At 56.9% G+C, this 13,409-nt stretch overlaps 1 protein-coding gene across 1 annotated transcript; it reads left to right on the top strand.

Annotated features, from left to right (window-relative positions):
• The first annotated feature begins 90 nt into the window (after positions 1-90).
• On the top strand, positions 91-12,617 carry LOC133629617 (uncharacterized). Its single transcript, XM_062020306.1, has 16 exons — positions 91-164; positions 329-408; positions 961-1,022; positions 1,510-1,585; positions 2,145-2,184; positions 2,708-2,813; positions 3,173-3,267; positions 8,026-8,246; positions 8,453-8,528; positions 8,877-8,956; positions 9,509-9,570; positions 10,058-10,133; positions 10,693-10,808; positions 11,194-11,361; positions 11,721-11,810; positions 12,504-12,617. Exons 1-16 carry the CDS (start codon positions 91-93, stop codon positions 12,615-12,617), a joined length of 1,536 nt encoding a protein of 511 aa, XP_061876290.1.
• Positions 12,618-13,409: the final 792 nt, after the last annotated feature.

Raw genomic sequence — 13,409 nt, 5'->3', positions numbered from 1 at the left:
CTGGGGCCTGCCAGAGACAGAGCAAAGTCCACAGCAGAAAGACTGCTGAAAAGCACTCTCCACGTTTGCTTGACTTCTTTGCTTCCCAGCATGATTGCCAATGGCTTTTGGAAGGTGCTCCTGGAGCCCTTCCTTTGGGGAAGAGCTGCTGGCACTGCTGAAGGGTGAGGACAGAATGTGTTCCTCCCGAGTGCTGCTCTGCCAGCTCTCTCTGTCAGCAGCAGGCTTTCAAAACACTGGCTTTTCAGCCTGGAAAGGGAAACCTGCTTGTGAAGAGTTTTGCTCCAGCCTTGGCTCACTGACGGCCACAAGACTCCCTCTGTTTCAGGCTGAAGACATCCCTGGAGAACCAGAGGTTCAAGGCAGCCCTGGAAAACAGGTTCTTGGTGCTGCTCGTAGTGCTTCTGGGTGAGTTGGCGTGAGCAAACGCTTGTCTGTGCTGCACGGCAGCCTTCAGATGGCCAGCTTTTGGGTTTATGTGTGGTAATTCTGGGGCCCAAATTCTTTCTGAGCATGTCCTTGACTGGGACTGGGTTTTGGACTGCCACTAAGGCAGGGAAAGGATGTGCCTGGCATGCCGCTGCTCTGGCCAGCAAGCCAGAGGGCTCAGCCTGTGTCTGGGAGTGAAGGGCCTATATATGTCCAAGCCTGAACTAGAGATTGCCAGAGGGGCCGTGCAGGGGAGTGATGGAGAGGTACCTCTCCTGGCCCCTGCAGCCCGGTCTCAGTGGATGGGGAAATGGGGCCCTGAGCACACCTGGAGCCCAGAGCTGTACAGCCCCTGAAGCCTGGGCTGATGGCTCCCGGGCAGAGGCACGTGGCCCCTCTCTGCAGCCCTCGTTCCCCACCTCCCCAGCCAACCTGCTGTCCCAGCCCAGAGCAACAGGGAGGAGATAAGGTGAGTGCAGGACTGCTTGCAACCCCAGGCAAATAACTATGTCTTGCTGATGTCCATTGCAGTTGGCATTTACTGTGGGACTCTGCTGTCAGCGTGGAGGATGCAGGCGAAGGCAGGCACAGAGGTTGGTGACACTGATGGGATGGACACCTGCAAGGGAGCAGCTGGGGCCTTGCTGGCTGAGCTTCTGCCCTGCACAGGCCCTTCTGCAGGCCCAGTTTAATGGGCTGCTGCAGGCCAGTGCGGGACTCCTGACGTCCTTTCCCTTGTAGTGCTGGTGCTCTGGCTGTGCCCCTGAGGCAGGGGTGAGAGCCAGCCATGCTCAGAGGGCCAGCCATAGCTTGCAGGGCCTGAGCACGTCTCCTAGCTGACCTGGAGAGTGTGGAGGGTGACCACGAGGGTGTGAGGCCTCTTGTCAACCCACCTCACAGCCTCAGACAGAGTTTCTCAGCCTTTGTGGCACCAGTCAGCAGCAGTGAGTCCGTCAGCTCCGTGGACAAGGCTTGCCTCGCATTTGCTGACACTGACCTTTTGCATCTCTGGGTGCCAGGAGGCATGCTGAGCAGTCTACTGATGTGGTTCTTTTCTGTGTTCTTTCATGGCTTTCCCAGGAAGATGACAAGGGAGCACTGGAGATGTCTTTTCATGTCAACATGATGAATTCTGACTGGGCCCTGAAAAGCTTGGGTAAGGACACAAGCAGCCCCGTCTCCTTGCCCCGTGCCTGGCTGCAGCAAGCTCCAGGGAGGCTGTGCTCCAGGCACTGCTATCAAAAGTAGGGGAGCTGATACGCTCTCTGCAGACCAAGAGGAAGGCTGTGGCAGCGTGGCTCTCGGACTCCCTCCCGCTGCTGCCCTCAGCCCGTGTGTGCCCCTGCTGCTGCCCCCACACAAGTTCCTGTGCTGATGGAGGGACTCTGCTCCTCTCCAGGGCAGTTGGAAGGGGACTGGCTGGGTCATCCTTTGCTGCCAGTGCAGCAGGCCCTCAGCTTTGGTCTGCTGACACCCACATGGGCGCCTGCTGTCTCCCAGCACCTTCAGACTTTGTCCTTGGGCTGCTGGGAGAGAAGCAGTCACCAGGGACATGGCTGCTGGCAGTGCCCTGTGCAGCAGGGGGACCTCACCACTGTGGCCACAGGGACAGGAGTGACAGGCTTGGAGCTGCTCAGCTGCCTCAGAATGATGTAGGAGCACCGAGGCATCCTGGTTTGTGGCTCTCGCAGTCAGCTGCTCTCCCTTCCTCACAGGTGCCACCATTGACATGAAGAGAACTTCCCCCACCTACAGGTGCGGATGGAAGTGGGGCTACAGTCTTTTGCTGAACAGAAGGTGCACTGAGGATGAGCCTGACACCATCTTGCAGGTACTGTAGCAGAAACCATCAGTGCTGCTTGCCTGCCTGTGGTACTGTGGAGGCCCACAGCATTGATGAGGTTCCTTAAGCCAGAGCTCCAACACGGGGCAGGGCTTGCTGGAAACCTACTGCTGCTGTTTCAGGAGGCATGAGGCGGGGGCCCTGACCAGGAGGGTTTCATAGCCCAGGTTTCTGCTTTTTTTCCCTAAGAGGCAGAGTCCCTTTGGCAGGCAGGGAAGATGCCTCCTGCTCCTGTCCGTTTCCTGGCAGGCACCTCCTCCTGGAGCTGGAGCAGAGCCCCAGGCACACAGCTCCTGTGCTCCAGGCCAGACGAGCAGCTGTGCTGGCCCCAGCACTCACTCCTGTTTCGTTGCTCTCCTGTGCTGCTTTGCAGATGGATGTCTCCCAGGGCAAGCGCTGGTGTTTCCCAGGGCATTCTGGCCACGTTGTCATCAGGCTGCCAGCCCGAGTCCACCTGACTGCCATCGCTGTGCAGCACATCGTTGAGGAAGACTCCTTGTCTGTGGCTGCCAGCAGTGCTCCCAAAGGCCTGGCTGTCTATGTAAGCGTGTGCTGGGGGCTTCTGGCTGCATCTGGCCCTACGAGGACGTGGCAGGGACTCTCCTGCTTTTGTGCCCCGTCTGAGGCTGCTGCCTCGCTCTTTCCTGAGCACTGCAGTGCCCTAGCCAGGTGCTTCAAGGGCTCAGGAGGTTTCACCCTCTCAGGACTTATTGTGGCCAAAGCCCCTCTTGGGTTCTTGACCAAAGCTCAAGGTGGAGACTGAGCCCATCCCCAGCCAGCACCAGGCTGTGGTTATTGCCCGGGAGAGGCTGGGTAGGTAGCAGGGCTGGTGCAGCACATACAAACGTTCCTTTTTTGTCGACTTGAGTCTGAGCTCTCTCCTTCTGTTTTGCTCCCGAGGGATTTGAGGCTGAAAGTGAAGAGGAAACTTGGCTCGGTTCGTTCATCTATGATGTGGCAAAAGAGTCCATTCAGCCCTTCTCTCTGAAGGTACGGTCTGGGCATGGGGGGGAGGTGGCACGGAGCAAAAGAGGTTTGCCTGCAAGTCCACAGCAGGGAGGGTGTGAATGCTGGCTCCCTGGGCACTGGCTTGCTTTGAGAGAGACCTGGTGTGGGGTTGTGAGGGCTGAGCAGTGTGTGGTAGTGGCAGCAAAAGGACAACACGGGCAGGACCAGGCAGGTGGGAGCACAAGCTCCGAGAGATCCCTGGCTGCAGCCGCTGCCTTCAGCGGAGCCAGCTGCACACGCAGACGCTGCACCAGAGCAAGGCCTTTGTGCCCTGCAGAAAGAGGGGTGGCCGGTGCCAAAAGCCCTTGGGCAGCCCCAGCACTCTGTCTTGTGGCCTGTGGCGGGTGGGACAGTGTCCTCTCCTCCCAGCATAGCCCCTTCTCTCCCCTGCCCTCGTGCTGCCAGGGGAAGGCGAGCCGAGGGGACAAGGGGAGCGTCGTGGAGTTGCCCAGCAGCTGCCCTACGCATCACAGCCCCTCCTGGGCCTCTCTGTCAGCACAGAACAAGCAGCAGAGGCAGAGGGCCGAGGGAAGGAGATGCAGTCCCAAGGATGGCATGCAGAGGATGCCCAGCTGCTTTGGGGAGCCTGTTCCTGAGCAGGAGCAGGGCTGGCAGGGGGAGATGTGGCTGCACTGTTGCTCTGAACACCTCCGTTTCCTTTTCTTTCTTCACTGAACACACAGATCTCCAGAGCTTTTTCCTCCATCAAAGTTCTTGTGATGAGCAACTGGGGAAGCCCAAAGTACACGTGCATTTCTCGAGTCCGGGTTCATGGGAGGATGGCATAACAAGAGAGACCCGGATAGAAGGCAGAAACTGGAAAGGTTCCAGGGTTTCATAGAGCCCCAGTCCACCATCTCCAGCTCTTGGGACATAAATTGTAGCTGCGAGAGATAAGCAGAAATGGACTGAAGAACAAGAGGCAATGCCTTTATGGCTATTACCTAAATGTAGGATTATATTAGTGACAGATGTCGGTTAGACAGAATAGAATTATTAGTGAAGATAAATGCCGTGAGAACGCATTCTTGTGCTTGTTTGGGGGCAGACTGTCAAGGCCATGTGTGAAAATAGATGATCAAAGCCCAGTAGGTCAAGAGACTCCCTTGGTTCCTCCCTGAGCCCTGGCCAAGCTCTGGGGATCTCAACGGCGTCTGAAACCAGATGTTCCCAGATTCATAGAATGGTGGGGTTGGAAGGGACCTTTAGAGATCATCTAGTCCAACCCCCCTGCAGAAGCAGGTTCACCTAGACCAGGCTGCATAGGAACATGTCCAGGTGGGTCTTGAAGCCCTCCAAGGAAGGAGCCTCCACAACGCCCCTGGACAGCCTGTGCCAGGGCTCCGTCACTCTCATGCTGAAATAGTGTTTTCTTATGTTTAAGTGGCACTTTTTGTGTTCCAGCTTCATCCCATCACCCCTTGTCCTGTTGTCGGCTACTATAGAAAAGGGGGATGTCCCAACCTCCTGACACCCACTCTTTAGATATTTATAAATGTTAATAAGATCCCCCCTCAGTCTCCTCTGCTCCAGAATAAACAGCCCCAGTTCCAGCAGTCTTTCCTCGTATGAAAGGTGTTCTTTCACATTGAAGTGATGTGACATTGTTGATTTGAAAAGAGCTGGACCCTCTTGCGGTGCCTTTGGAGACCTCCCCTAGGAGTGGACCCACTGCGTGGGACTCCCCAGTTGCTGGGACAGGGTCTCCAAATGCTCTCTGCACCCATCCACAGGGCTTTCTGAGGCCATTTTGTTCCATTGGCTACGTTTCCGTGTTTTTCTTCCTTCCCTCATCACGGGGGTTTCTAGAACCTTCTGTTTCTGTTCAGCCCACTATTTCCGTGTCACCCAGCCCGTCTCTGCCCCGCTTGTCTCCCTTTGCCAGGGAAAGCTGGGAGCGGGGGGGCTGTGTGTGTGCGGCTGCAACCCCGAGTGACAAAGTGGCCCCTCGGCCCTGGCCCCACGGCTCCTGGGGCTGCTCCTGGCCTGGCTGTTTGCCGGCGGGGCTCTGTGGGTGAGCGGTGGCAGAGCTGGGCTGGCTGTGCCCCGGGCTCAGGCCAGGCGCCAGTTGCGGAGCCGCAGCACGGAGCAAGAGCAGGGAAAGGCAGCAGCGGCCTTTCAGGTGTCACTGAAATCGGGAACAGACTCCTCAAGGCCAAAGTACCATTAGAACCACAGAATCATTTGGGTTGGAGAAGCCCGGGAAGCTCCTGGAGTCCAACCCTGTCCTCACCCTGCCACAGCCTCCACTAACCCCTGGCCCTCAGCACCTCAGCCCCACAGCTTTGGGATCCCTCCAGGGCTGGGCCTTCCCCCAGCTCCCTGGGCAGCCTGGCACAGGGGCTGACACCCCTCTCAGAGACACAGTTGTGCCTCAGCTCCAGCCTCAAGCTCCCCTGGGGCAGCTCCAGCCCCTTTCCTCTTGGGCTGTTGCTCATGGCTGGGGAGCAGAGCCCGACCCCCAGCTCCCTGCAGCCTCCTGGCAGGGAGTGGCAGAGAGTGCTCCTGGCTCCCCTCAGCCTCCTCCAGGCTGAGCGCTGCCATTGCACTAATCCCAGAGGCAGTGATGAGTCCTCCTGCCTCATCTGCAGCAGCATCTTCCCCCAGCAGCCCTCCTCTCTTCAGCCACGGTTGTACCATTTCTTCCCTTTCAGGTGGAGTGTCCGTGAGCCTCAGTCCTTCCCTGTAAGAACTGCTCCCCAGGGCCGTCTCCAGCTGGGGCTGGTGGGAGAGCACGTGGGTGGCTGGTGGGCCATCACCTGTCTGACCCAGTGCTTGGGGGAGGAACAGGAGGAAGTCCTGGGAGCCCAGCAAAGACAGCCCTCGGGGTCCAAAGCATCATTTTAAGGGCCCAGCTGTTGGTATTTAGGGTCCACGCTGTAGGAAATTGGCCAGAGTCAAGACGTACACCCAATGTGAGCTCAAACTCTTGCTCACTTTATGGCTGTGGTACGTGGCTATTTATACGATTCATGGCTGCTCACGTGACCTGGGGAAGCATTCTGATTGGTTGCAATGCCTTGTCCACACGCCCCAACTACTAAGCCCATTGGCTAGAACACTGAGATCACGCTGCCTGTAACACTGTGAACTGCCATATTGTGGGTTGGTTCAAGGACTTTCAACCATTTTGAGGCCTGGATTGTCCAAGCCCTCAACCAGGCCATGCCCTCTTTTTATTAACCATTCCCCTACACCACACCACACCTTGAGTGCCCAAACCATCATTGTTATGCTCCAAGCCCTCCTTTTATGCTCCAAACCACACTGGTTTCTGTTGCTGGCGGGGGCCGTGCCCAGCTCCCTGCCTGCTGACACCACCAGCCATGCTCAGAGGGCCAGCCACCGCTGGCAGGGCCTGAGCACGTCTCCTAGCTGACCTGGAGAGTGTCACAACAAGCAATGCATTAGTTAACATTGGTAATGGAGGGGGAGAGGCTCCATTCCCATAAAATGGGAGGGGGAGCCTATCTGAGGGACCTGTCAGAAACCCCATTACTCCCCCCATGAATATCCCCATTCTAGACCTCACTGCTGTTGTTGGGAGTCTCTATGATACCAGACTTGAGAGATTTCTCATTCATAGACTTCAAATTCCTATCCTCACTTGCTATTTTATACACACATGATTTGGACTTGGAGTTGAATGATAAGAGAATTGCAAGCACAGGGTTAAAAGCACCAAAGGCCCCTTCTCTGTTGTGCAGACACCTGTGAGCTGAGGCCTTTGAATTCAGTCTAGGGGGCCAGTGAGGGAGAGAACCTTACAACAGAGCAGAAAAACAACTTCAAAACAGTTTCATTGAGGCTGGATTACCCACAAAAAGAGAATCACTTAATTCCTCTGATGTATATAAGGAGTGTTCTTTCATTTTGCAGTGCCCACATTAAGTGGAACGATGCCCTGTGCACCCAGTGCTGCGATAAAGGAATGTCTGCTTCCCTGAGAGGGTTGTCAGCCCCTGTGCCAGGCTGCCCAGGGAGCTGGGGGAAGGCCCAGCCCTGGAGGGATCCCAAAGCCGTGGGGCTGAGATGCTGAGGGCCAGGGGTTAGTGGTGGCCATGGCAGGGTGAGGACAGGGTTGGACTCCAGGAGCTCAAAGACCTCTTCCAACCCAAATGATTCTGTGGCTCTAATGGGCCTTTGGCCTTGAGGAGTCTGTTCCCGATGTCAGTGACACCTTTGTGCCAGGCAGAAGGCAGCTGTGTTGCCCAGGGAGCCCCACTGTGAGTCACAGTTCTCCGTCCATGGTGACGAGGGAAGTAGCCCTGTTCAGCAGTTGCCTGGGGCAGTTGCTTCTGGAGAGCTGCTTTCGCCTGACCAGGCAAGGACTGGGACTGAGGAGGGAGGTGTGAGCAGGTAGCCTACCTCTGCCCAGAGATGCCAGGAAGGAGGGTACGTGCGACAAGATGCCAATGTCTCAACTGGAAGCCAGGGAAGGAAGTAGTGGAGCCAACCCCCTGCCAGGAGAGCAGGTACGAGGGGGAGCAGAGAGGGATGAGGGGAGAATGGGGCTGGGCTGCTGTCGCTTTGGTTCCTCTCCTCCCACTGCAGACCCGTAAAGCTAAGGATGGGGAAAGGAGAGGGGAGAGCCCTGGAAGCAGCCCAGCCTTGCTGCCCTCTCTCTTCTACAGCTGGGATGTGCTCTTGGGAGGCTTCCAGAGGCCAGCTTCTGGCAAAGGCCTTGGCTCACACAGCCTGGGGACAGTGGGCAACTGGAACCTGTTTTTTTCCTCCTGCCATAGGGTCATCAATGTAGAGGCAGAACTCAGCTTGCCACCCAGGGTCAGCAATGTAGAGGCAGAACTCAGCTTGCCACCTAGGGTGAGCAATGTAGAGGCAGAAGTCATCTTGCCACGTAGGTTCGTCAGTGTAGAGACCCAAGTCAGCTTGCCACTAGCTCCCAGCTCGGACACTGCTCCAGAGCAGCCGGCGGCAGAGTGCCACAGAGCCCAAGAAGATGCAGGTAAGCTCAGCAGTGCTGCTTGCTGTCGGGTCCTTGGGCTGAGGTGGGAGAGCTGCGCTGTGCCAGTGGCAGGAGAAGCGCACTCTCGCCTGCCCTTTGTGCCTTTGTCTTCTGCCCATATCCCCAGAGGGAGACAAAACACTGTCTTATCCATGAGAAGAGGCCTCAAGAGACAGGCCTGACTTTTCTCTGGTTTCTTTGCCCAGGGATGATCTTCAGCCTCGCCTGCACACTGGCAGTCTGCCTGTGGAACTGGCTGCAACACACACACCCCTTTGCTAGGTATGTGCTACATGGTTCTGCTGGGGCCTGCCAGAGACAGAGCAAAGTCCACAGCAGAAAGACTGCTGAAAAGCACTCTCCATGTTTGCTTGACTTCTTTGCTTCCCAGCATGATTGCCAATGGCTTTTGGAAGGTGCTCCTGGAGCCCTTCCTTTGGGGAAGAGCTGCTGGCACTGCTGAAGGGTGAGGACAGAATGTGTTCCTCCCGAGTGCTGCTCTGCCAGCTCTCTGTGTCAGCAGCAGGCTTTCAAAACACTGGCTTTTCAGCCTGGAAAGGGAAACCTGCTTGTGAAGAGTTTTGCTCCAGCCTTGGCTCACTGACGGCCACAAGACTCCCTCTGTTTCAGGCTGAAGACATCCCTGGAGAACCAGAGGTTCAAGGCAGCCCTGGAAAACAGGTTCTTGGTGCTGCTCGTAGTGCTTCTGGGTGAGTTGGCGTGAGCAAACGCTTGTCTGTGCTGCACGGCAGCCTTCAGATGGCCAGCTTTTGGGTTTATGTGTGGTAATTCTGGGGCCCAAATTCTTTCTGAGCATGTCCTTGACTGGGACTGGGTTTTGGACTGCCACTAAGGCAGGGAAAGGATGTGCCTGGCATGCCGCTGCTCTGGCCAGCAAGCCAGAGGGCTCAGCCTGTGTCTGGGAGTGAAGGGCCTATATATGTCCAAGCCTGAACTAGAGATTGCCAGAGGGGCCGTGCAGGGGAGTGATGGAGAGGTACCTCTCCTGGCCCCTGCAGCCCGGTCTCAGTGGATGGGGAAATGGGGCCCTGAGCACACCTGGAGCCCAGAGCTGTACAGCCCCTGAAGCCTGGGCTGATGGCTCCCGGGCAGAGGCACGTGGCCCCTCTCTGCAGCCCTCGTTCCCCACCTCCCCAGCCAACCTGCTGTCCCAGCCCAGAGCAACAGGGAGGAGATAAGGTGAGTGCAGGACTGCTTGCAACCCCAGGCAAATAACTATGTCTTGCTGATGTCAATTGCAGTTGGCATTTACTGTGGGACTCTGCTGTCAGCGTGGAGGATGCAGGCGAAGGCAGGCACAGAGGTTGGTGACACTGATGGGATGGACACCTGCAAGGGAGCAGCTGGGGCCTTGCTGGCTGAGCTTCTGCCCTGCACAGGCCCTTCTGCAGGCCTAGTTTAATGGGCTGCTGCAGGCCAGTGCGGGACTCCTGACGTCCTTTCCCTTGTAGTGCTGGTGCTCTGGCTGTGCCCCTGAGGCAGGGGTGAGAGCCAGCCATGCTCAGAGGGCCAGCCATAGCTTGCAGGGCCTGAGCACGTCTCCTAGCTGACCTGGAGAGTGTGGAGGGTGACCACGAGGGTGTGAGGCCTCTTGTCAACCCACCTCACAGCCTCAGACAGAGTTTCTCAGCCTTTGTGGCACCAGTCAGCAGCAGTGAGTCCGTCAGCTCCGTGGACAAGGCTTGCCTCACATTTGCTGACACTGACCTTTTGCATCTCTGGGTGCCAGGAGGCATGCTGAGCAGTCTACTGATGTGGTTCCTTTCTGTGTTCTTTCATGGCTTTCCCAGGAAGATGACAAGGGAGCACTGGAGATGTCTTTTCATGTCAACATGATGAATTCTGACTGGGCCCTGAAAAGCTTGGGTAAGGACACAAGCAGCCCCGTCTCCTTGCCCCGTGCCTGGCTGCAGCAAGCTCCAGGGAGGCTGTGCTCCAGGCACTGCTATCAAAAGTAGGGGAGCTGATATGCTCTCTGCAGACCAAGAGGAAGGCTGTGGCAGCGTGGCTCTCGGACTCCCTCCCGCTGCTGCCCTCAGCCCGTGTGTGCCCCTGCTGCTGCCCCCACACAAGTTCCTGTGCTGATGGAGGGACTCTGCTCCTCTCCAGGGCAGTTGGAAGGGGACTGGCTGGGTCATCCTTTGCTGCCAGTGCAGCAGGCCCTCAGCTTTGGTCTGCTGACACCCACATGGGCGCCTGCTGTCTCCCAGCACCTTCAGACCTTGTCCTTGGGCTGCTGGGAGAGAAGCAGTCACCAGGGACATGGCTGCTGGCAGTGCCCTGTGCAGCAGGGGGACCTCACCACCGTGGCCACAGGGACAGGAGTGACAGGCTTGGAGCTGCTCAGCTGCCTCAGAATGATTTAGAATCACCGAGGCATCCTGGTTTGTGGCTCTCGCAGTCAGCTGCTCTCCCTTCCTCACAGGTGCCACCATTGACATGAAGAGAACTTCCCCCACCTACAGGTGCGGATGGAAGTGGGGCTACAGTCTTTTGCTGAACAGAAGGTGCACTGAGGATGAGCCTGACACCATCTTGCAGGTACTGTAGCAGAAACCATCAGTGCTGCTTGCCTGCCTGTGGTACTGTGGAGGCCCACAGCATTGATGAGGTTCCTTAAGCCAGAGCTCCAACACGGGGCAGGGCTTGCTGGAAACCTACTGCTGCTGTTTCAGGAGGCATGAGGCGGGGGCCCTGACCAGGAGGGTTTCATAGCCCAGGTTTCTGCTTTTTTTCCCTAAGAGGCAGAGTCCCTTTGGCAGGCAGGGAAGATGCCTCCTGCTCCTGTCCGTTTCCTGGCAGGCACCTCCTCCTGGAGCTGGAGCAGAGCCCCAGGCACACAGCTCCTGTGCTCCAGGCCAGACGAGCAGCTGTGCTGGCCCCAGCACTCACTCCTGTTTCGTTGCTCTCCTGTGCTGCTTTGCAGATGGATGTCTCCCAGGGCAAGCGCTGGTGTTTCCCAGGGCATTCTGGCCACGTTGTCATCAGGCTGCCAGCCCGAGTCCACCTGACTGCCATCGCTGTGCAGCACATCGTTGAGGAAGACTCCTTGTCTGTGGCTGCCAGCAGTGCTCCCAAAGGCCTGGCTGTCTATGTAAGCGTGTGCTGGGGGCTTCTGGCTGCATCTGGCCCTACGAGGACGTGGCAGGGACTCTCCTGCTTTTGTGCCCCGTCTGAGGCTGCTGCCTCGCTCTTTCCTGAGCACTGCAGTGCCCTAGCCAGGTGCTTCAAGGGCTCAGGAGGTTTCACCCTCTCAGGACTTATTGTGGCCAAAGCCCCTCTTGGGTTCTTGACCAAAGCTCAAGGTGGAGACTGAGCCCATCCCCAGCCAGCACCAGGCTGTGGTTATTGCCCGGGAGAGGCTGGGTAGGTAGCAGGGCTGGTGCAGCACATACAAACGTTCCTTTTTTGTCGACTTGAGTCTGAGCTCTCTCCTTCTGTTTTGCTCCCGAGGGATTTGAGGCTGAAAGTGAAGAGGAAACTTGGCTCGGTTCGTTCATCTATGATGTGGCAAAAGAGTCCATTCAGCCCTTCTCTCTGAAGGTACGGTCTGGGCATGGGGGGGGAGGTGGCACGGAGTAAAAGAGGTTTGCCTGCAAGTCCACAGCAGGGAGGGTGTGAATGCTGTCTCCCTGGGCACTGGCTTGCTTTGAGAGAGACCTGGTGTGGGGTTGTGAGGGCTGAGCAGCGTGTGGTAGTGGCAGCAAAAGGACAACACGGGCAGGACCAGGCAGGTGGGAGCACAAGCTCCGAGAGATCCCTGGCTGCAGCCGCTGCCTTCAGCGGAGCCAGCTGCACACGCAGACACTGCACCAGAGCAAGGCCTTTGTGCCCTGCAGAAAGAGGGGTGGCCGGTGCCAAAAGCCCTTGGGCAGCCCCAGCGCTCCATCTTGTGGCCTGTGGCGGATGGGACAGTGTCCTCTCCTCCCAGCATAGCCCCTTCTCTCCCCTGCCCTCGTGCTGCCAGGGGAAGGCGAGCCGAGGGGACAAGGGGAGCGTCGTGGAGTTGCCCAGCAGCTGCCCTACGCATCACAGCCCCTCCTGGGCCTCTCTGTCAGCACAGAACAAGCAGCAGAGGCAGAGGGCCGAGGGAAGGAGATACAGTCCCAAGGATGGCATGCAGAGGATGCCCAGCTGCTTTGGGGAGCCTGTTCCTGAGCAGGAGCAGGGCTGGCAGGGGGAGATGTGGCTGCACTGTTGCTCTGAACACCTCCGTTTCCTTTTCTTTCTTCACAGAACACACAGATCTCCAGAGCTTTTTCCTCCATCAAAGTTCTTGTGATGAGCAACTGGGGAAGCCCAAAGTACACGTGCATTTCTCGAGTCCGGGTTCATGGGAGGATGGCATAACAAGAGAGACCCGGATAGAAGGCAGAAACTGGAAAGGTTCCAGGGTTTCATAGAGCCCCAGTCCACCATCTCCAGCTCTTGGGACATAAATTGTAGCTGCGAGAGATAAGCAGAAATGGACTGAAGAACAAGAGGCAATGCCTTTATGGCTATTACCTAAATGTAGGATTATATTAGTGACAGATGTCGGTTAGACAGAATAGAATTATTAGTGAAGATAAATGCCGTGAGAACGCATTCTTGTGCTTGTTTGGGGGCAGACTGTCAAGGCCATGTGTGAAAATAGATGATCAAAGCCCAGTAGGTCAAGAGACTCCCTTGGTTCCTCCCTGAGCCCTGGCCAAGCTCTGGGGATCTCAACGGCGTCTGAAACCAGATGTTCCCAGATTCATAGAATGGTGGGGTTGGAAGGGACCTTTAGAGATCATCTAGTCCAACCCCCCTGCAGAAGCAGGTTCACCTAGACCAGGCCGCATAGGAACACGTCCAGGCAGGTCTTGCAGACCTCCAAGGAAGGAGCCTCCACAACGCCCCTGGACAGCCTGTGCCAGGGCTCCGTCACTCTCATGCTGAAATAGTGTTTTCTTATGTTTAAGTGGCACTTTTTGTGTTCCAGCTTCATCCCATCACCCCTTGTCCTGTTGCCAGCTACTATAGAAAAGGGGGATGTCCCAACCTCCTGACACCCACTCTTTAGATATTTATAAATGTTAATAAGATCCCCCCTCAGTCTCCTCTGCTCCAGAATAAACAGCCCCAGTTCCCGCAGTCTTTCCTCGTATGAAAGGTGTT

The sequence above is a fragment of the Colius striatus genome, chromosome 1 (genome assembly GCF_028858725.1).
Source record: "Colius striatus isolate bColStr4 chromosome 1, bColStr4.1.hap1, whole genome shotgun sequence".
Taxonomy (NCBI): Eukaryota; Metazoa; Chordata; class Aves; order Coliiformes; family Coliidae; genus Colius; species Colius striatus.
The sequence above is the reverse complement of the archived record's forward strand: the minus strand, read 5'-3'. Positions and strand labels throughout refer to the sequence as shown.

Coding starts and splice junctions, on each gene's coding strand:
- LOC133629617 (XM_062020306.1), top strand. CDS start 91: ATGATTGCCAATGGCTTTTGGAAGGTGCTCCTGGAGCCCTTCCTTTGG. Junction 1,023..1,509: donor AGGCGAAGGCAGGCACAGAG/GTTGGTGACACT, acceptor TGGCTTTCCCAG/GAAGATGACAAGGGAGCACT. Junction 2,185..2,707: donor AGAACTTCCCCCACCTACAG/GTGCGGATGGAA, acceptor CGTTGTCATCAG/GCTGCCAGCCCGAGTCCACC.